This window comes from Toxorhynchites rutilus, chromosome 2 (genome assembly GCF_029784135.1).
Source record: "Toxorhynchites rutilus septentrionalis strain SRP chromosome 2, ASM2978413v1, whole genome shotgun sequence".
Taxonomy (NCBI): domain Eukaryota; kingdom Metazoa; phylum Arthropoda; class Insecta; order Diptera; family Culicidae; genus Toxorhynchites; species Toxorhynchites rutilus.
Window position 1 is genome coordinate 183,241,136 of NC_073745.1, and position 23,968 is coordinate 183,265,103.

Consider the following 23,968-nt stretch of genomic DNA (forward strand, 5'->3'; position numbering starts at 1 on the left):
TCAAGGTAACCTAACCTTGTACCGACAGGTTCGAAGAACAGACTAAAAAAGTATTCGAGGCATCCAAAAATTGAATATTTGCTTGTTGTGTTTTATGTAGCATATATTTGGCTTCGGTCAAACAGTGTATGAGCACCATAAGGATGTTTTATTCAAAGAGTTCCTACTCTTTTCATGTTGCGTTAATCTTGGCACAAAATTCGACCAATTACATCTAGAAATCCTAGGTGGCAAATAATGACATTTTTGACATTTCAGAGAGCTCGATAATCCGGCTTGTACCTCAACCAATTCGAGCATATCAATTGAAGTTCATTGTGTTTGCAAGCCACGCCAAGCTTCATCGAAAAATATTAAAAGTTTAGTGCAGGAACATTATTGAGTGATTTATTTCACATTTTCGGTAAGTAAGCCAATATGTGTTAGATAAATTGCAGAGTTTAACGTTTTGCTACACCGAATGTATTCATTTGCTACCCGAAAGCGGTTTAATTAAAAGAGGAAAAATGCAATTTCATGATTCGACGGATAAATGGCGAAACAGCGCAAAAACGTGTGTCTGATAAACGATTCTTGTCAAATTGTTTGGACGGTTATCACTTGTTTTCAGGAGAAATAATTGCTTCGTTTTTTTTAAATAAATATATTGGTTTATCCACATTGGAGAATAGTGGCATGTCGAATTAATTTCGTGCATTTTTAAAATGGCGTATTACAAATATTACATTAATATTGCTTGAAGGTCATTGGCTTGTTATTTACTTGGAGAGCCGGCGATTTTCGTTCTGTGTTTTGAAGTGGTTATCCGGATGTGACGTAAATTTTTAAACCAAGAGATGATTTTGAAAACCAAATCAAAATTCCAGTTGTAGAAAATTAGATATTTGTATCAGTTTAGTGTCAATAATTTGGTTTAGAGTAATATGCGTTATCATTGAAACTACGCAGAGGATTACATAATTATAATTCGCATCGAATATACAATTTCTGATGATTTGCTATCATGTTGCATATTAATTAGATATATGCGATAATTCTGCATCGTCGTCGTTATTATGGATATATGAGTTGTTATCGTTATGTTGTGGGTATTGAGTAAACAGAAGGGCTGCTTTTTAATGTTGATGACATCTCTTATTTAAGTCCATGTTATTTGATTTGACGAAGCTGCTAACTCAAAATTAGTCGTTTAAAAAAATGGTTCTGATTTTTCTAGAAAAAAGACTGAAGATGATTCATTATACGAAGAAAATAGAAGAAATCGATAATCCACATATTCAGCCATACGTAGCCTATAGATTTGGGATAAGCAAATATTTGAATTTTTTTAAGGTAAACATGAATAGTTTAAGAATCATTTCCAATTTCGATTATATCTATTTTGATATATATTTATATTGAAAATAAAAAAAAAGCCTAATAAAAGTGTTCTGCAATTTTCTTGTAGCCATCGATTCGCATTCCATGCATTTCTGTAGCATAGACTATAATCTTACATTCAATATTGACCATACATTGAGTAAATGGTAACACGATAACACGGTAGTAACAACATAGCAATAGTATATAGATATAAGTCTCACAAGTGATCACCTACCCTTCGAAATGAAGCTATTTTTCATTTAAACGGTCTCGAAATGAAACCGATAAACGTTACAAATGCATGCAAAATATCGAAAATCCACGAACAATAGCATTCAATAGCCTTAGGCCCTGATTCTCGAATACACTTCACGGTGGAAAAGAAAAGAACGGCACACCATTGAACTACGTTTTACGAGTTAGTGAAGTGTCGAAGATAATGATGAGTTTTCAGGCAGAATGAGCACTTTTCAAATAAAAAATCATTAATGAAATTTAACTTCTTCGTATCAAACTGGTATTCAATGTGAGTGGGAAACTTTGTTTTCTTCATGTGGTATAATAATCTCATACAAAAATTTCATCTGAAGATAATTTGATATTATAATGATAAGTTTAGTGGGCAACTAATCTCGTATCCAGATGTCGACACCGTACCGTTGCCATCGCGAATACGTTTCATTCCGTTTCCACCGTGGAGTGTATTCGTAGTGTATTCGAGAATCAGGCCCTTAATGATAATCGAACGCGATGAATATAATTAATTTCAGTTCAACCACCCAATTCAGTATTTGTTTATATTTGCATGACTAAATCATTGCATCTGAATTTGTCCTATATTCAATAATGTTTTGTAAAATTCATTTCGGTTTTGTTTGCAAAAAATTCTGTGGACAATGTATTTATTTTTCTATTAAAAATAACTCGTTTGATAACTTTCGGTTTGCATCAGAAACCAGTGCCAAACAACTTAGGTTCTAGTTAACAATTGGTTTGTGCAAGACGATAGGTTCCTTCTTGATATAACGCTGCATGGTGATAGATTATAAATCGAATTGCTTGAAAAATTCATAGACATAATGTCGACACGCGATGTATTCATTATATGCTACGAGACTGGAAATCAACAGCGGTTTAACTGTGTCTGTATGTGTGCATTTCTTTCGCCTTCAGTTTTGAATTTGCCATCCGAACGCAACTATCCGCGCGCTGAGAATATATGCTTTTGTGCTTGATGGATTCAAAAGCGTTCTATTTCTGAGAATTCAAATTCGAACCGCAACTGTATAGGAATGAATAATAATTCGGTTGAAAGTAACCAGCATCGTAAATATAGTTCAATTTAAACTTTTGTCCCATATTATCTATCATGTAAATTAGGTTGGTTATATTTGTTTTGTTGTCTCGATTTTCATAACGAAACTAATCTTCGGGGTTCCCGGAATAAATCGCCACAGAAAACGACTGCAACAGAAACCACCGCTTATAAAATGTGTAGTAGGCTATAAATATTGTGGCGCGGTATTGTATTTCAAAACAAGAATTAACCGGGCAAACGTATCGCCCCAGGCAAACGTAACGCCCCGGGCAGACGTATACCGTCCGACGCTCGCTAGAGCTCGGTCGGACATTGCTAAAGGATCGTATCCTATGTTTCAAACTAACCGGGCAATCAGTGGATCCCAGGTTTGCGTGCGAGACACCGCCGCTTCCGACGGCGGGTCGGCGGTGGACTCGGATTGCGTCATCTTGGCGGCATGGGCCGCCTCGATTCCTTATCCTCGCCAAATGGGGACTTCGTCCCCATTACATTGTCCTCAGAATAAATTTCGAAAAACGAGAACAAGAGAATAAATTTATAATAGAAATGTGAGGCACATGATGTTTTTCCCGCGCCAAATATTTCTAGCCTACTACACTTTTTCTAAGCGGTTGTTTCTGTTGCAGTTGTTTACTGTGGCGATTTATTCCGGTCACCAATCTTCGGATATGTTTACCAACGATAGTAAAGGTTTATATCCCAATTCAGCGGTTCATTGTTCTGTTTCGTCTGAGTGACAATATGGAGCCTCGATTATTCGTGGAATTATGTAGCAAGGTCTCCATGAATAACGCAATAAGAAACAAAATGAGGTGCAAACTCTAATAAAGACATTTCAGCATAGAACTATGTTTTCTGAATAAAAAAAACATTAAATTTTTGCTTTTCGTCTACATTAAGGTATAATGTTGGTTTGTCCGATTCTGGGTATTTTCACACATCTAGTAAATGCAAATCAATTTTCCTTCACGAAAATCATATGTAATCAAGACGAGTTCGTTTTAAAATTATGTTCAAGAATTCGGTTCCTTTAAACTTAAGTAACATCAAGTAAATTGGACGTATCATGATCAGAATTGACGTCATCGAGATGCATTAATTACATGATTTGGATATATAAATCTATTACAAATGGTTTGCAAGCATGATGTTTACAATATTTGCAAGTGTTATAATCCAGAAAAGGTCTGAATACGAACCAAATAATCATCTGATGATTGATTAAAAGTTAGCACGAATGAGCGGCGCATTGCCACCAATAAAAGATGGATTTTATAAGCCTTTAACAGTCCTATACTCGTGCATTGGTCTGTCAGACCGAGCAATCAATAATTCTTTCATTTCTCAGAAAATATCAACACTACGACTTTGCGGTTCTCTCTAGTTTCGTTATTCGTCGTTCGTCATCGTTTAGCGTATCGCATGTGTTGGTACAATGGGGACGTGTGCCTCTTTTTTAACACTTTCGGTCTGACACACCGACGCGAGTATAGATTGATTCTTTTTTTTAAGAGGCTTTAAACTTTGCAGTTCATTCGCCTCTAAAGGCGAGTATAGGAGTAACTTTTTTGGACAAGTGCCATTTTTCATATTCTAGAATATTGTTGTGTAAATTAATTTTAGCGGCGTGGAATATTTATTGAATATAATGCATAAGATCATTACTGGACTATTCTTATTTGATTTCAGTCCATTTTGTAACTGGATTGAACGGATCCATATATTAACTATTCGTCGTTAGATTCATACGTTCAAAAGCAAAATATGAATGTTTGACTTTCGTATAGCTATTCGCTAAATATAATGGTCTTACATATTCACACTTGTGAAAGAATTTCACTTGTGGAAGAATTGTAAACAGTAAACTATAAACTAATCTGTGGCCTATGGTAATTTTTAACAGTTACAGTTTCGGGGATATTTCAATATCTACAAGAAAACAAGAAAAAGAAAAGGAAGTTCCTAGAAATCCTTTTTCTACAATCTTTTTATGCCTCATCTAAAAGAAGGCATTAATTCTTATGGCGGGTTTACACTAGGGAGATCTATAGCTATAGATGGATTTATTCACGTGAAAATAGGTGTAAACGGGTGAGAATAAATATGATACACTTATTCGAGGTATATATAACTTGAATAAATTCGGCATATGTAAACGCTTGTGAATTTCTCACTGGTGAGAAATCACTAAAGTTGGATGCAGTTCTACTTCAGGTGAATAAATTCACCGAAAATATGAATGTATTCATTATAGAAGTTCACGCTAGTGTAAACGGTTGATGCGATTTCTATAAATCTCATCATATTTCTTCACATGAATATATCACTAGTCTAAACCCACCTTTAGTTTACCAAGTATTTACCGAGACAAAGAATATTAGAAATATGCAAACTTTATATTCCAGAACCTTTATCATCTGGTAATTATCTAGAATACGTTATACATTCTTCCCTTTGATAAAAAAAACCCGAAAAACACGTAACAACTGCATAAAATGTAAAAAATATGTTTGCTTCGAGCATGTAGTTATGCTATGTTCCGATTCTTACTCCAATGAAACCACAATCGATCAATACGTTTTTATGTTATTTTATAGCTCTTTATACTTCCATGAATTATATTCAGTTGCTTTCTTTTAATTAATAACAGTGAAAAATTCGAATTTCGTTATTTGTGTTGGAGTATCAAAAATTGCTCATGGACAAACCATGATCATATTTTCGACTGGACAAACCAACATAATTTACCATATAATACATCAAAGCATACACAGCGCAATCACTACAGTTTGTGAAACTCGCACCTGCAAACAATCAGTGTAATATATTTTTTTCTAAATCTTTGATCAATTATCATGTGTTAGATCTGTGCAAGCAACTGTTGCATTTGGATAGCTATTGTAAAAAATATATATATACAACTTTTCAGCCGTTCCATGCCACACCGATATAGTCATTCTCAGATTTTCATTTAAATTGATAGTTTCATTCTTCCTTATCGCAAAATATACGTCCCGTATTTTTTTTTATATTTTCTCATCAGTGTGCCCATTTCCATTTTAGAGTTCTCCAAAAAAAAAAAATTTTTATCTTTTTTCCAAAAAATCATAACTTTCGAACTACTGAACCGATTCAGCTGATCGATATATCAAATTAAAGTCATTTTAAAGAAGACTAGCCCATTGACTTCATTTTAATATGTCGATCATCTGAATCGGTCCAGTTCAAAAGTTATGAATTTTCGAAAAAAGTCATTTTTGGAGTAAAGGAGAAAACATCTTTCGGATCATCGGGTAACTTTGAAAAATCATAACTCAAAAACGAAAAAAAACTTTTCTCTAATTTTTGAATATGTTATGTAAAAAATGGGTCTCCATGTGCACCCGTGGCCGAGTGGTTAACGTCTCACATTATCATGCCGGGTGTTCGGGTTCGATTCCCGTTCTGGCCGGGGGATTTTTCGTTCAAGAAATTTTATTCGACTTGCACTATGGTCACGCGTATTCAAGAGCTTGCCCCTCGGAATATATTCAAGGTGTGTTATTTGGCTTAAGAAATCTCAACTAAGTATTAGCAAATGACGCTAGTTAATGAATACGTTGAAACGGCAAGAGTATTCAAGAAGAAGAAGATGTAATAAAAAACCTCAGTCTTCTAGAAAATATATTTAAAAATATAGCAACCTCTAGTCCAAAGCCATGAAAACAATAACAATAACTGAATCAAAATCCATGGTTTTTGCTAATGTAGTATTTTTTCAAAAAATATTAGCTCATTAACTTTAATTTGATATGTGGATCATCTGAATCTTATTTTTTGTTCCGGGTTCTGTTTGCCTTAAACTGGCTCTAATTCAAAAAGTGCGCTACATAGACGATTTTGTTGCTTCCATTTGAAAAGAACAGGAAGTGGGTTATATCTATGGTATAACCGCAAGGGTGACGCAGGACTATCGTTGATTTAGAGATCATTTGTTTGAAGTTGAATATGAATTCATTCTGAATGAATGAATATCTGGGGGACTTCGAAAACGAGAGCGTTACGTTGGAGGCACAAGGTTTTATGCATCCAATAATGGATACGGAAATATCTTACTGATGGGGAAGAATAATCTTCAGAAGCTATCCTGTTAATTGCGATTGATTGAAAAATCACAAAACCAAATGTATTTGGTCACAGTGTTCACATGAATGTAATTTTAAATTCCCAGAGAAACTGGCAGATTATTTTCAGTAACGATTAGATATTTCCACATTTTACTCGGTACTGGAAGCCCACCAGTGGTTAATGCTAACTCGATAACCATCTGTTAATAGCACTTTATTGAAACATATTTGGTCACAGTGTTACATGGATAGAAAACATTCAAATAAACTCTTTCACATGAATGTATTTTTAAATTCCCAGAGGAACTGGCAGATTATTTTCCGGATCTTTCTCGATGCTGAATGGCATCCAAACGGAAAGAATTCCGTGCGTGTATGTGTGTGTGTGTGTAGTGGCTGCTTCGAGATCTTCCCGGGGAACCGTTTGTGGCATCACTCTCCTCCTGATGGATTCCCTTCTGGCCTAAGGTGCACAAACAGGCTATTGGTGACACCGTTCATCCGCGCTTTCATGATAAACGAAGAGCTTCACCACAACAGCGACAACATGCTCCAATCGCTGTTCAATTAGAACTGAGTGGATTTCCGAGCGGCGCTCGCTTATATACCGATTGGTGATTTCAATAGCCTGTTTCGAGAACAATTTTAAGGCTATTGAAACAAGTTTTTGGATCAAAAAGTAACAAGTATATAACGCGCAGACATTTTATCTTTCGAATGAAATGTTTATCATACCATTTCGTTCAGTTGTTTAGGAGCTATTAACGCTCAAAATCTCGGTCTCCGGCGTAACGCTTTCGTTTTCGAAACTTTGATTTTACACCCCGGTATAGAAATGAAAGACGTAGTCCTACGTCAAAAAAGACATAATTTTATACATGATACGATTCAGCCATTCAATGTCAAACTAATATAGTGGTTCTCGTATTTTCGTGAAATGTGGTAGTTTTATTCCTTCTCGCAAAACTTTAGATCCGTTTTTTTCATTTTTTCATTAGGGTGCCCTTTTCAATTTTAGGGTGGTTCGAAAAATTAACTTTTTCCATTTTTTTTTCCAAAAATAACTCTTTTAATTCATATCTTTTGAACCTATACAGATGGTCGACATATTAAAATAAAACTAATTAGCCATTTTTTCTCGGAAAAATGTTAAAATTTATTTTTTTAAATTTATTATTTTGTTTTTGTAATTATTGATTGTATTTGTTTTTTTTTACTGTTAACATGGCTTTGGACTAGAGGGCTAGAGAGATATTTTTTAAAATTTTTTTCTTGAAGGCTGAGCTTTTTTTATCCAAAAATCAAAGAGACTTTTTTCGTTTTTTGAGTTATGAACTTTAATTGTATTTTCCTATAGATTTAGAAGCTGCTCATAAGAAACATTTTTGTAGAACTATTAATGAGTAATATCGATTTATGAAAAAGAGAAAAAAAAAAATGTTAGGATTTGTTTCTTCAAATATTTGTTTAGCCAGGGTAAAAACATTCATCCTTATCTTTAGCCATAATACGATTCAAACGTTATCGTTATGATATTTCCGTGTTGAGAATCATGGATAAATGGTTTGTTGAGTTACTTCCAATGTTTTTTTTGCGTTTGATTGTGGCAATCCTCAACCGTTTTTTTACATGGATGTTAACATTAGGATTGGGCGATTTTGGATCGATTTTCAGAATATCGATATTTAGGAGAATCAGCTTTGTATGTTCGGTCATTACAAAACAAGTGGTCACAAGTTATATTTACACCATCACATTCACTAGGCTGACAGTGAAAACTGTGACGAGATGGGATTGTGACATGAGGTCCAGCGTTTTTTACGTCGAAATCGAAATTTTGATAGTAGTCCCAGTTCTAGCCTACTACCAAAATTTCGACTAAATGCCAGACCTATGATACGATTGGATTCAACGGGATTATTTTCAGCGGAGTTCTGGATAAATATCAGTTGTTGAATTTCTAATAATAATTCTCAATTAGTTTATTTAATCAAATCATTCCATAACGGTTCAAGATGAGTGTTCTTAAAATACATTTTTTCTGGGCTTTAATTTTCTTATGACCTTCATTCTGAGAATCAAACTGAAATGCCTTTGATGTTTGAATAGAAATGTGAAATGTTTATTTCATGTTTGAAGAAAAGATAATGCAGGGCGGACTCGATTATATACAGTTTTGGATTCATTTTCACCGTATATAATCGAATCCTGTATATAATCGAGTAAAAAAAATGTTTTTTAATCGTTTTTTATGCATATACGAAAAATTTTTTGAATATAAGAGAAGAATTTTATTTTTGATTCATGCCCTTGAAGTCATAGAATACCTTTCTCATATAAAAAATCCGAATTCTTTCAGGAGGTGATAGAGGATCATATTTGATAAAAAAAAATCCTACGCATATGTTCGAATTTCGACAATGACAGAGTTATAGAACTATTTTATTGTTTCTTACTCTGTTGCCTCAAACTGACGCTACAGAAGACGATTCTGTTGATTCCATTAGAAAGATGAGAAAATTTAGTACAGGATATTGTTGTGAAACATCTAAATAAGTGGATTTAAATCGTGACCGAAATAAATCGCCACAGTAAACAACTGCAACAGAAACAACCGCTTAGAAAAAGTGTAGTAGGCTAGAAATATTTGGCGTGGGAAAAACATCATGTGTATAAATGCCTCACATTTCTATTATAAATTTATTCTCTTGTTCTCGTTTTTAGAAATTTATTCTGAGGACAATGTAATGGGGACGAAGTCCCCATTTGACGAGGATAAGGAATCGAGGCGGCCCAAGCCGCCAAGATGACGTGATTTGAGTACACCGCTGACCCGCCGTCGGAAGCGGCGGTGTCTCGCACGCAAACCTGGGATCCACTGATTGCCCGGTTAGTTTTAAACATAGGATACGATCCTTTAGCAATGTCCGACCGAGCTCTAGCGAGCGTCGGACGGTATACGTCTGCCCGGGGCGTTACTTTTGCCTGGGGCGATACGTTTGCCCGGTTAATTCTTGTTTTGAAATACAATACCGCGCCACAATATTTATAGCCTACTAGACTTTTTATGAGTGGTGGTTTCTGTTGCAGTCGTTTTCTCCTGCGCTTTATTCCGGGAATCGATTTAAATAACATTTTGAAAGTGAACATTTCAAAGTTAGTAATTTTTAATGGGTTATTATTAATTTTATCCTAAAAATTCATATTGAACTTGATTTTTTTTCTATAAATTGAATTAAAGCTCTCTAACCGATCTACTATTTGTTCTTTGACACCCAACTTCTATCTATCTTAATTTCTCTGCAATATCGATATAAACAATCCCTGGTAAAAATTCAAGCAAAATCTTCAAAAATGACGATTTTGAACCCACTTTACACATAGAAGCCCTCTAAATTTCACCTTAACGTTGGAAGGTAATAGTTTTTCATGAAATAAATCATTTGAAAATAAAAAAAATTATCAAACTGTAATATAATCGAGTCCGACCTATACTTATATAAAACAATTAAATAAATTGGAAAAATGCATTCGATTTTTCAAAGACCGATTTGTTGGTACCGATTTAATCAGTGAATCGATCCCTGTGCCGTTTACAAAATCGATCCATCAAGATCGATCTTTTTCTAAAGATCGCCCAATTCTAGTTAACAAATGTATAGTAGAACCCCGAATTATCCGCGGAATTGAGTGGCAAGGTCACTCAATTCCAGGGGGATAACGCAACAAAGGACAAAGTGAGGTGCAAACACGAAAAAAAAGCTATTTCAGCATGAAAGGAATTGTGGCTACACACACCTTGTCATTATCAAGGAGATACACACCTTGTCATACAAACCCTACAAACCACATACATCATACATGTTATACCAGTTAGTTAACGAGTAAGCAACCAAGAGAAACGTAAACGCTAATAAAGTTAATATTTATTAGACTAACTCGTTCGCCTTTCCTTATCCTGCCGGTTCGAGAATCAACAAAAATACTCACATCAAAAAGACTGAAGATGCTAATGAGTCTAAATAAACTAAAACCTATCTTTTTATGCTCTAGCCATGTGCGTTTTTGACGTAGAACTACGTCTTTGAGGAAGGGTGCCAAATCAGAAAACAGGTCACGTATTTATGAAATAAAGTTAACGTTGATAACTATTTTCACTGTGAACGAATGCTCATGATTTCCATACCAATCGAATCGGAAATTCTCTAAGTTTTGTTTGATATGCTATACATTACAATTCGCTAATCTATAAACGGTTTAAATTCATGAAAACTGGAAGAACTTCTTTTCTTCCCATACATTTGTTCTGCCGATTTGTGTGCTAACCCTACCCGTATTTCGAATGCTTATAACTCGAACATTTCTTTAAAGATCGAAAAGATGTTTGCATCAATCGATAGGAAATATTTCTGCGCGTCGATCACAATTAATAAAATGTAATTTTTTATGAGATAAACAATTGAATATCTGTAAAATGTCAAGCGATATCTAAATGCCCTAACAGCCAAGGATTGATTGGCCTGATTTACGGTTTCCCCAACACAGACATCAAAATCGATGTACCTGTGAAAATCCGCTTTGCAAATAATAATACGCTTTGTCAAAACATGCAGGTCGGGGGTATTTTTTCCAACTGAGCTGTGTTTCCCTAACACGGACTTCAAAATCAATGTGCCTGGGGGAATCCGCTTTGTCAAAACATGCAAGCAAGTCGGGGGTATTTTTTGGTATTGTGTTCTTTTGTACTCGCTTGTCGTTGTGGAGACCGGAATATGTTTCCCTAAAACGTACTTTTGAATTGAAAAGCCTGGGAAAATCGTCATTTCATATACTAGAGGTGAATGAACTTTCGCGATTCGAGAACTACGTAAACATGAGATGTGATTTCAGAGGGAAATTTAAAATACAATGATTGTTTGGAATTTTTCCGTTCGCATATTTTGGTAGTCCTAGGCATCGTATCAAACGTAAAAGAACGTTGATCAAATTTATTTGTAACGAAGAACATAATCTATTACAAAACTTTGATGCATTCTAAAATCATATTCGAAGTGGTAAACAAGTGGATTACATAATATAATTGCGTAATTCTACGTCGAAAATATGCGGTCGTGTCCTAGATACAACCCCTTACAATTTTTTTGCAAAACCGAGCTTATGTTGAGAATGCTACGAATCTCTTTTATTACACTCAAGAATCACACTAATCCATAGAACGAATAGCAATATAGTTTTACTATAGAACGTATGTCAAAGTTGTCTGAATGCTCACATTTTTGGTTCTTTACGATTTAGAATGACGGTTCAGGATCATCCTTCCCTATCCATATTGAGAAGGTTGTAAAAATATGTACCTATTCTCTATCACGGTAGTCCCAATAATAAGTAACTTAACTGTTGAAAGTCTATGTTTTTGGATACAAGTACTGAGACCATAGAACATGTGTAACTTATAGAAGTCAGGTGAACCGTGAATAAAATATGTAAATACATACAATCACACAAACGATCATCTAGGAACGTTAGTGCCATCTAAAAAGAAGATAAAATCATCGAGACTTTTGGATGACTGAGTGTAGCATGCAATCCAAATCACAATCGCTATTAAGATGTTTGCTTTTCGATTCGAATATTATTCGATTCAATTTCATATGAATTCCAGAAATAAAAATAATCGATGCTAGGCGAATTCTGTACAAAATAAAACAAGATAAAACTCTTCAAATGTGCGTGGAGTGAAAAAGCATTGGTTCGTATGATCATTGCATCGATTATCATAACTATAGAAAAAACAACACGTAGTTCAACAATATTAAAAAGGTCGGTGAAAAGATGTATTAACAGTATTTACAGTCATTCATGGGTGATGTCAAATAACGATATATTCAGTAGTTTCGTACGATGACAATATGTTCTAGATTCTCTCAGATGAATTGAATTTACCTCAGAATCAAAGTATATATTCACATACATATTTACCAACCGCATTTATCGGTATTACAGGAATGACAAAAAGTTCACTTCCCCTACATTCACTCATTGCAGACAGATAAATTGTACGATGCTCCAGTACATACGACTGGGAATCGGATTCCGTCCCATGGTAACGATTTGTTTGGGTCTCATCGGGGAAATGTCAAACATTTCCGAAGATCCGCCTTATTACACTCATCAATTTTGTTAAAAAAGGGTATAGGTATACAATATAAAAGCGATGCCTCTATTATTATCTAGACTTTCTGACAATAGTGTTTCCTAATAATTAGGCTTGGGTTTCTGCATCCATGCAAATGTTTTTCGAAAGATGTGGTATATACATTAATATTGCATAATTCTGAAATTAGCCATACTTCAGAGCCACAATTCTTACCCACAATGTATATATGATGTAGTAATTGGAATACTGAAATATTCACCGAAGTTTTTGCATATTCTGCTGCAAACATTTCAGTTCAATTGAACTGAATAAAATGATGGTTCAAATACGAAGAGATGTTAGATTATTAATTCTATTATTATCCATTGTGTATGAGTTCTTTCCAATTATATTCGTATGTATATTTCTTTCTTATTCTTCTGCATTCTACCTTAAATTTTATGTTATTTCGGATGGAACGCTAAAAAAAAAAATATCAACATCTGTGTTGTTCATTATGCAGATCAAGCTTCGTGATTGATTAACTTGCATATCATAGGGCACTAGGATAGGACGCTCAGCAGAGTAGTGAAGTTACTTAACACTTTGACGGCCATGGTGCTCTGGGCAAAAAGTTCGTAATAACCGGGATAGCACAATTTTTGATTCTTATACTAGATGGTGCCAGGAACCCATCTAGCATAAAATTCCATCCTCATCTGCCATATAAGGGTGAAAACTACCCGTGTGCAGTACGGCATACGCGGCCCCAACTCAAAGTAAACGAGTAAAATATCGATAAAAATCTTTATAAAATGATTTATTTCTCGAAATTACATTTTTTATAACATTATTTCAAACTCGTAAAATGTCTTCTATTGAAAAAATCCAGACATAAAAACTTTTCGGAGCATTTCGGGCAGTGATAAAGTGCGCTACACATACAGCGTCACCGTCACCGTCCCGTCAACTATTCTCTTGGACTTATTTTACCGACGTCAAAGTTGCCGGTGATTGTGTATGTGAATGTGTTTTGCCGCGAAAACTAATCAATGATGGCTCCATTTCATTTGCCATATGAAGGTTTTAGGGGGCACGAAACGTTTCTATGGTGAATAGACACTCCTCCTCCCTCTCTAAGAGGGGGCTGCCATACAAATGAAGCATAAATCTCTGCATAACTCATGAACTAATCAAGAAAATAGAGTCAAATTGGGTATGTGGAGGTTTTAGAGGGCAATAAGGGTGGTTTGACACTTCTCCCCCTCTCTAAAGAGGGAGGGGGGGGACTGAATAACCCCAGAATTAATCAAGCAAACTCTTCTTTTTTTCTCCGTCGTGAGGCAATTTAAGAAAATACAAACTTGTTGCTAAAATTTTCACATGATTTCAAGAGAAAGACTGTAAACAAACTGCATATGATCGGTGTGAAGTCAGACCGGATCATTTGACATTTTTATTATTTCGAGACTGTGCTCCCGTGGCCGAGTGGATAGCGTCCCACATTATAAAGCCGGGAGTTCGGGTTCAATTTCGGTTCTGGCCGGGGGATTTTTCGCGCATTCTAGAGCTTGCCACTCCAGAATACATTGAAGGCGTATTATTCGGCTTGGAAATCTCAACTAAGTACTACTAAGAAAATTGACGCAAGTAATACCTACGTTGAGAAGGTAAAAGTTGAACTGGGAACGTTAGTGCCATCCAAGAAGACAAGAAGATTGTTTCGAGAAAAACGAACTTGAAGTTTGGTGCTATAAGGGGTTTTCGTTGAGCATTCAAAACAATTTCGATATGTTATTCCTGCTGTACGCGTGATTTTCCAAATCTGATAAATGTGGTATGTATAGCTTACGAAATTCTTAACGTAATGTAATCAATAGCTCAAAAATTTTTATTTTGCGACTCGGTCTCCTCTGAGTCAACACCGACCATATATAAAGAGCTCAGCCTCGAATAGTCGCATCTCCTTTTCTGTGTTAATCCAATCACAAAGTTTTAAAACCAAAGTAGGGGATATCAGTGTAAAACCAACGCACTGAGGATTTCTACATACTTCCAAGACCTTCCTTCAAACATCGACTTCAAATCGTTACAGAACCCCTCCTAAACTATTTATGAACCATTCTAGAGTATCTGTTCAACATTTGATAGAATACAAAAATTGATGTTTTTAGGTGAAATAAATGAAAGTGCGGGATCGATACCTTGTTGGGGTAAAACCGACACTTTTAGAGAAACGAATGAGGCTTTTTAAATACTATATGGGGAATAGCTACAAATTATACTTAATTGGATTGCAAACATTTTGAATGATTGAACCTCATAGCTCTCGCTTCTGCTGTGCTCCAAGGTTTCTGGAACGAATGGTTCGGATTCCAGTCTAGAAATCACAGCCAGCAATTATCTTTTTTTATTGAACTATTGTTTCACGTTATTTTTCTGCCAATTCGAATGCCAGACGTAGATATCGGTTATAGGGATTTTATAGAAACCGTTCTCAAGATCATGCAGGTGACGGACAAATTCCTGTTCCTTGTCCAGAGTAAATAGTTTTGATCCCAGATGAAGCCGATGAGCTTTTTCGTTAACATGCCCTGTTCAACGTTGGTTCTGTCTATTTTGAGCGGAATATTTATTTAGATCTGGTGTTGTGTTTTCCAAACACACAAAAAATACGGACCTGTCAGTGAAACACAAATCAGGTATCGGTTTTACCCCGAACGGATTCGAAATTTCAAAACAAAGTTCTTGAGCAAAGATAAGCAACAAAACCACCTACTGTCTCACAAATAACACTGAACAATGATTTAAGATGAATTAAGCTAACGAAAAGAGCCGAATTTCACAAAATTGACCGTCTAAAACACTTGAATTCCATTAGCAAAATTTTACACGGACTATTTCCTGTATGCCGAACGGTTTTATTTTGTTGTTTGTTTTGACAGCCAAGTGACTTTCGCAGCTGTAAGGTGACCCGAAACGTGAGAAATGACAAGTTTGTACAAGCCACATCGGAAAATTTGCAAGAAATTGCTTCTAACTGGAAACATTAGAGGGTGTCGGTTTTACCCCGATTTCCTCTATAGAAATAATATGTTAATAAATTTTAAAAAAATCCACATTGTCCAAACAAAGAATAAATTTGCGTAAGATCGACCCGATGCATGCACCATTACATTTTTTTCCTAATTCGGTTCTACTCTCTAAACTCTACAAAATGTCACAATTTGAAAAAGTCTAGACGTCGCGGATGTCGAGAAAATGGAAATATAAATTTCTGGATTCATACTTCAATGAAGTTCAATTTTCCACCCATTGTCATATGTGTGACTATGTTTTAGAGAGACAATTCCAGCAATCGTGTGCTTTACAATGCTGGAAATATCGAAAAATAATTACCGTTCATAGTTGGTACTTGTAATGTTATATGGTTCTTTTTTTCATACATAAGTCGTGTGTTGAGCCGATTGACTTACGTGGTCCAATTAAAATACACACCAGCATATGCAGGTACAGGTCTTAGTACATAATGTAAGGATATTTTACCCCTCTATGGAAGTGAAACCCCCTCCTAAAATAGGAATTTGTCGATAAATATGGCTCTCCCGCTTATCCTTCTGTCAGTTTGCTATTTCCGGTACGACTATCCGGATGTCAAGTATATTGCGTGAGTTTTATCTCTGTGGGTGATCAGTGATTTGGAGTTATCTTCTATGGTTGTTACACTATTACTAGCATTTGGAGAATTATTGAAAGGTTAGAAATAGATTTAAATATTTTGTGTGGTAATTTCAGTTCGGTGATGCGTGGGAAAAAATCGTTTCGTGAATTTGGAGAAGGATTTTCAAAAGTGATCTGTTGGATGTACAATACAGAATTACAAAATAATTTGTTACAATAATGTAGAGAAAAAATAACAAGGTTGGGACGATTCAAAATGCAAGAGTAGTGACTCCTAAGGAAACAATTGATTTTTTCCTTAGGTTACATTGGATAACGAAACTTATAGGACAAAAAAATATAATTTTGAAACGTGATAACGTAGTAATTTGATACATGTTTTCTTTTTCTATGCAGACACAAAATGAAGCGGGATCATGACGAAAATCAAGAGGACGATCAACATCAGGAAGATAGTATCGACAGTAACGACAACATGGATAAAAAAGCGGCGAATAAACGTTCACGAGTGGAGGAAGAAGAAGTCCGTTTATTGATTCCGAGCAAGGTAACATTTTCAAACATCTCATTACATATTCATATTTGCTATTCAAAATAAGAGCAGCAATTAGCTTATTCAAACCGTATAATTAATTTTTAACACGATCCTAATCAATTCAAGATGGCTGGAGCTATTATTGGAAAAGGTGGACATAACATCCAAAAACTGCGGACAGAGGTATGCTTGTTAAGATTTTTTTTTCTGAATTTCGTTTTTAAATTTAATTTAATACGCTACAAATGACTTATGTCCAACTTCATAGAAACTCTCGTACACGTTCGTTACCCGAGTATATGCTTTCTACAAATAGTCGAGTAGTAACTTATTCCATAGTTATAATTCCTAGTTGACTGATGAACATATAAGCGAAATTATATTGTGTCGACCATTTTCCGTCTTCCTCGTTACCAATGATTCGTTCTAAATCCATGAATTAAATTAAATTTAAAAAAATGTTCCTACGTACTACACAATCTCTTCATGACTGTATCTTAACGCATATTTTTTCTTCTTTCCCCCCGTCTCGGTTGTTAATGTTAAATATGATGAATACCAACTCACCTTCATCTGTACTGCGAACCACCAAATACTCGAACTGACTCGTTGCTACTGTCAATCTTAATAATCACCAACTATGTCCTGCGGCTGACTGATTTCGGGTTTGGTTTGAACTCTGTGGTGCGATCCTGATGTCGATAATATGTTTCTTGGCTGAAATTGAATCTTCTTGACTACATCGGTGTGCTGCTGCCCGAACCATATCTCCATATGCACCAAACCCCGGTCCAATCTGACTCTGATTCGTTCGCTTACGATATTTTCATCTACTTGGAATATGGAATCAATTCCCACATCGAATTGGTCAACCGGGAAAAAATAATTTACTGCAATTACGTTCGATTCCAACAAATGCAATCGTCGCACCATGCCAATGATCTATCTAACTGCCAATTGTTAACACTCTGTGCAACTGTGTTGAAACATCCACCAATATTGTTATGGCAAATCTGGGCATGGGCTCGAATACTTTTGTTCCAAACCCTATAATAACAATACAAATATCAATAACATATCATCGGCGAACCAACAATTATGTGCTTGTGTGTGACTCTATCGGCCTTACTCTGGTTTCAACGTCGTTTTTGGGGAAAACAAAACCCTCCCGTGGTCATCATTCAATCCCATGAGCAGTACCAAGCCCAAGTGAATGTAGGCGACTGTACAGGCCCCGAACGGTAAACACCTTTTATACTTTAAATCTTTACTATACAACAAATCTTAAGTCTCTTAGAAAGTAAGTCCCTATTGTAACCACCTACTCCAACCAAATCTACGTGTACAATGTATCAATATACCATAGTCTCATCACGATTTGTGGGAAATATGATACTCAGTCTGATAGGTCTTCATTGTGCTGTTAAAACTCTTGTATCTGTCTCATCAATTATAGTTGTTCAAATGTCAGAATGTATCTCCCTATGAAAAGCCCATCATATTGTCGAGAAACGAAGAAGATGATTCGTTCGTTGCTAACCTGAAATGTTCGGTTTGGAATATATCCGTTCGTAGTTCACGTGGTTTGCTTGCATTACTAAACCACTAATTAATCGAGATATGATGCCGTTATACGCCAAATAGAGAGAACAAGGATGCTTTCAATTATGTATGCCATTGTTATTTTTTTTCTCAACAAGGATTGTTTCAGGCGGGTAACATTAATTCCTATGGGTTAATCGCTTTATTTATCGCATCTAATATAAAAACTCGAGTTCTTTTCAACATAACATTTAAAAATAATAAACTATTTTGGGCATGTTGCTTTTTAAAAACAATGAAAAGGAAAATCAGCTTCTCTTAACAAATCTAGCATCATATTCACTCACATAATCACATGCATTAACTTCTGTATTATAATATTACCAAATAGAGGAATACATTCTGAATCAAACAATGACTATGAGAATCCTTCTGATTCGTGTTCAAACAACTGTTTTCTCCCTCTGGATGGGAATATTCAACGCCCACGATTTTTTTTGCAGCTATTACATTCTCAATAGCGAACAATAGAAGAATGTTCATGATGTGAGAATAGTGTTCGAAAAAATATATACAAATATTAATCCAATCAATGCTACTACACACAACATCGATGATGTGATTTCACCATTATTAACTGATGTGAGTTTATGCATACTTTCAGAGTGATCACAATTGGCGCCGATATGGAAACTGTCACCAAGGTGGTTAAGGATATCATGAAGCATTTGGATAAGGTAGGTTTTTTTTTGTTTTCTAGGTATTCGATTAAATTCCCAAGATATCAAAAAAAGGTGTCTATTCACTCATACTCGCTATGTTCGACACTTAAATGAAGCAGAACATATCTGGAAACACTACTATTGGCGATATCGCGTGTTTGATAATTACGAGTTGAAATTTTCATAAAGTGCATGGCGACTATATGTCTGAGCACATTTGCTTTTGTTGCCTCTGGCTTCATTTACTCTGTGGAATTGTTAAGTTTCTGTATTTTTCCACGACAATACTAGTGGTGTGCTAGTTCAGTACGTGACAAAAACGGTTGTTGTGCAGTGTGTAGTGTTGGAGGTAAACGGATTATACACTGGCATTAGTTCCCCGATTCTGTATTGCTGTTTTTTCTCAATCGGCTAATATTCCCAAAAAGAGTCAGAATGCATGGGTGTTATACATGTAAGTGAATTCTCTGAGATGTGATTAGAATAAAGCTTTTTCCTGAAATATATCAATTTAGCATATCTGTCGTGCATGGGAATTATTTTACTACCCTCTTTAGATTATTGTTCATCTTAACGATTGCTTAAGGTGGTATTCGATCAAATGTTTTTAAGGCAGTGAATAGATGCGTTTTGAATTGTGATATCTAAACTTTAGACGGAAAAAAATCATCAGAAAAAAAGATGTAAATGGATGAAAATATATCTGATATACTTGTTCGAGGTATATAGAACCACTATAAATGGACATTTGAAACATTGCCGCGAGATGTGTTTATAATGAACTTTTTACTAACATTAACTGATTTTACATACACAGTGCATTCAAAAAGTTCCGGGACTATTTTTTAAAACAAAGAAAAAACGAGATACTCTAAATATAAGATATTAGTTTTCTACATATAGGCCTTCTCTTTCCACACAAATTTTTGAACGTTCGTAGGGGTGTCGGAAGGCGCGTTTGAACTGCCTAGCCGGTATGGAGTTCATAATACGCGTCACATTTCGTTGAATGTCTGGAACATCGTCAAAACGTTCAAACGTTCAAACGCGCCTTCCGACACCTCTACGAACGTTCAAAAATTTGTGTGGAAAGAGAAGGCTTATATGTAGAAAACTAATATCTTATATTTAGAGTATCTCGTTTTTTCTTTGTTTTAAAAAATAGTCCCGGAACTTTTTGAATGCACTGTGTATATGCAAAGGGGATCTTCGATATGGATCACAATTTCTTATTTGAATTCTAGAATGCATGTCGGCATCTTTTATAAAACAGAACAGTGCATCAGTGCAGAAGCTTGAAGGGTCATCGCCAAGGACATCAAGGACGGTTCTCGCATTTCAGGCAAACACAAACGATGTGTTCGATGTGTTCAGATCGTAAAGAGGATGAGAGGATCTCCTGTTGAAGCTTTGTGGTATATTGTAAAGGCCGGTTATCAGTCTAGACAGGATTCGCTGCTTCCTCATCGCCTTCACTTCTTTGAACTTGGTTACAGAGCCTTTGATTTTCCGGAGGAACAGCTTTTCCTTTGCAATTCACGCGCTTAAAGTTAACAAAGGTGACCGATTCCAGAAAAACGGTCGGCCGTTTTAGGGGTCGGTAATTGTTGGGTGTGTAACATAATTCGTGGATAAAGTTAGCTTTGATTTTTCGCTCCATATTTTCAGTACTAAATGAGAGACGAAAAAGCATTTTCATTCAACTTCAGTGATAGAGATTTTCGTACATCTCTTTCTCTCTGAAAAAGAATTTTCGGTGAAAAGGAAGATACGAAAATTCCAACATTACACGACTCATTGAAAACTAGATTGATTGATTGAATACTTATCTAGCAGCCGAGCGAGAAATTCGATCTCTGATTTCAATAATAAAATGAATTAATGCATCATTCAAAGTATTGGCCATCGCTAGTCGCTACTTTGTCCCATCTTTCGGGCAATTTACGGATTCCGTCATAAAAGAAGCGTTCATCTTTTGACGCCAAGAATGATCTCAGTCAATTTTTGATACCCTGTTCTGGAGTAAACCGTATTCCATCTCAAGCATTCTACATCGATCGAAACAAATAGCAGTCAAAAGGGCAACAACATCTGGTCTCTTATAGTGGGTGAACCAACATTTCCTTTCCCATCTGCTATATTCCAGATAGTTTTCAACTCGAACAGTAACATAAGGCCGAGCGTTGTCATGATGGAATATTATCGACTCTAGTCCAGGGTTACCATATCTACAGAATAATCTGTATTTATACAGATTTTTCAGACTTTTTGAAACCAAGAATCTGTAGATACAGATTACAGATTCTTTTGGTTTTCATACAGATTTACAGATTTTTCAAAATAACGTGTAGCGTGTAGTCCTGTTTCTCATGTTCAATCTAAGGCGAAAAGATGCAAATAAATAACAATTTTTCCCATTAACACACAGTGAATACGAATTTTTACGTGGATACTGTTGGATACTGGATACTGTTTTAACATCGACAAATTCATAATAACTATGCCAATCAATTATACTAAAGCTAAGATTATGCTCCAAGATTGAACTTATAAATTTAACCTTTTACGGTCGTATTAAATTTCGACATGTGTCTCGTACTGGTCGCAATTATTTTTATTTTTACATGAAAAAACAGTGATGTATAAAGGGTGTGTCACATCAAATTGCATCACGGAAAAAACGCTGTAGAAATTCGCCCAGTAGACCGATCCTTTTGAAAATTTTAGACAGTAAAATAAAAACTATTAAACAACTTTTGGCATTTTCTTTATATTCATACTTCGAGCCCAAGCCCGTATGCTCGCACCTTCCTCTTTACCCCGTCCATAAGGTTCTGTACAACGTCAGGTTGTAGTTTTTTTTTTGAACAGAAATCCATTTTCTCTTGAAGTCCGCCTCCGATTTGACAACTTTTGGGTTCTTCCGGAGGGCCTGCTTCATAATCGCCCAATATTTCCCTATTGGGCGAAGCTCCGGCGCGTTGGGCGGGTTCATTTCCTTTGGCACGAAGGTGACCCCGTTGGCTTCGTACCACTCCAACACGTCCTTTGAATAGTGGCACGAAGCGAGATCCGGCCAGAAGATGGTCGGGCCCTCGTGCTGCTTCAATAGTGGTAGTAAGCGCTTCTGTAGGCACTCCTTAAGGTAAACCTGCCCGTTTACCGTGCCGGTCATCACGAAGGGGGCGCTCCGCTTTCCGCAAGAGCAGATCGCTTGCCACACCATGTACTTTTTGGCAAACTTGGATAGTTTCTGCTTGCGAATCTCCTCCGGAACGCTGAATTTGTCCTCTGCGGAGAAGAACAACAGACCCGGCAGCTGACGAAAGTCCGCTTTGACGTAGGTTTCGTCGTCCATTGCCAGGCAATGCGGCTTGATCAGCATTTCGGTGTACAGCTTCCGGGCTCGCGTCTTCCCCACCATGTTTTGCCTTTCGTCGCGGTTAGGAGCCTTCTGAACCTTGTATGTACACAGGCCCTCCCGCTGCTTGGTCCGCTGGACGAATGAACTTGACAAATTCAGCTTATTGGCGACATCCCGGACCGAACTTCTCGGATCACGTCTAAACTGCTTTACTACGCGCTTGTGATCTTTTTCACTGATGGAGCATCCATTTTTGCCGTTCTTCACCTTCCGGTCGATGGTTAGGTTCTCGAAGTATCGTTTTAGTACTCTGCTGACCGTGGATTGGACGATTCCCAGCATCTTACCGATGTCCCGATGTGAAAACTCCGGATTCTCGAAATGAGTGCGCAGATTCACGACGCTCTTTTTCGTTCGACGACATTTTTCCAAATTTACGAAAAATTGACAGTGAAGCATGCCGGGTGTTCGGGTTCGATTCCCGTCGGGGGAATTTTTCGTCAAAAAAATTTCCTCCGACTTGCACTGTGATCACGCGTATTCTAGAGCTTGCCACTCAGAATGCATTCAAGGCGTGTTATTTGGCATAGAAATCTCAACTAAGTACTAATAAAAATGACGCAAGTAATACTACGTTGAGACGGCGAAGTTCCTCTAGGAACGTTAGTGCCATTGAAGAAGAAGAAGAAGATGTATCACAAAAATAATTAGTTTGGCGTCTGTCGCCTTTTGTCTTTCTGTTCATACATACAGAACAATGCTCATTACATCTACACAGTGCCGCAATACATGGATTTTTTCAATTAATTCTTTCCTCAAGCATGGATGACAACTTTTGTTTATACTGAGTGCCGTTATCTATTATTCATAGCAGCACCGTTTTGGTTCGTGAATAAGTTCACAAGACATTAAAGGTGAAGGTGGAAGCTAGCCATAAATGGCTGCCACAATGGCGCTCATTTCTTTCATCTCCCTCTCGCCCGAAAATCAATAATTTTGCGAAACAGTGTGAAGAAAATGATCGTTTTCGCACACTTCCCATCAAGTAATATCAACCAAACTCTAATCGATTACTCACAAGATATTAAATTTTCATCTGCTTTCGCACCGTATAGTGAAGAACGTCGGAAAACTCGAGCAAGTGCTCTGAAAGTTAAATTTTCGTTTTTCAATCTTCTGCAATGGTTTTGTTTGTATTG

At 36.2% G+C, this 23,968-nt stretch overlaps 1 protein-coding gene across 2 annotated transcripts in view; it reads left to right on the forward strand.

The window, feature by feature from the left end:
* The first annotated feature begins 263 nt into the window (after positions 1 to 263).
* LOC129770062 (heterogeneous nuclear ribonucleoprotein K) overlaps positions 264 to 23,968 on the forward strand; it is a 34,484-nt gene continuing 10,779 nt past the window's right edge. The window contains exons 1-5 of one of the 2 annotated variants that reach the window (XM_055772677.1): positions 264 to 403; positions 17,003 to 17,153; positions 17,268 to 17,324; positions 18,339 to 18,382; positions 19,348 to 19,420. In XM_055772677.1, coding sequence (XP_055628652.1) covers positions 17,010 to 17,153; positions 17,268 to 17,324; positions 18,339 to 18,382; positions 19,348 to 19,420 — 318 coding nt within the window. In that variant the 5' untranslated portion in view covers positions 264 to 403; positions 17,003 to 17,009. Of the gene's footprint in view, positions 404 to 16,554; positions 16,682 to 17,002; positions 17,154 to 17,267; positions 17,325 to 18,338; positions 18,383 to 19,347; positions 19,421 to 23,968 lie in introns of those variants that run through there. The other variant, XM_055772678.1, reaches the window with a different exon arrangement.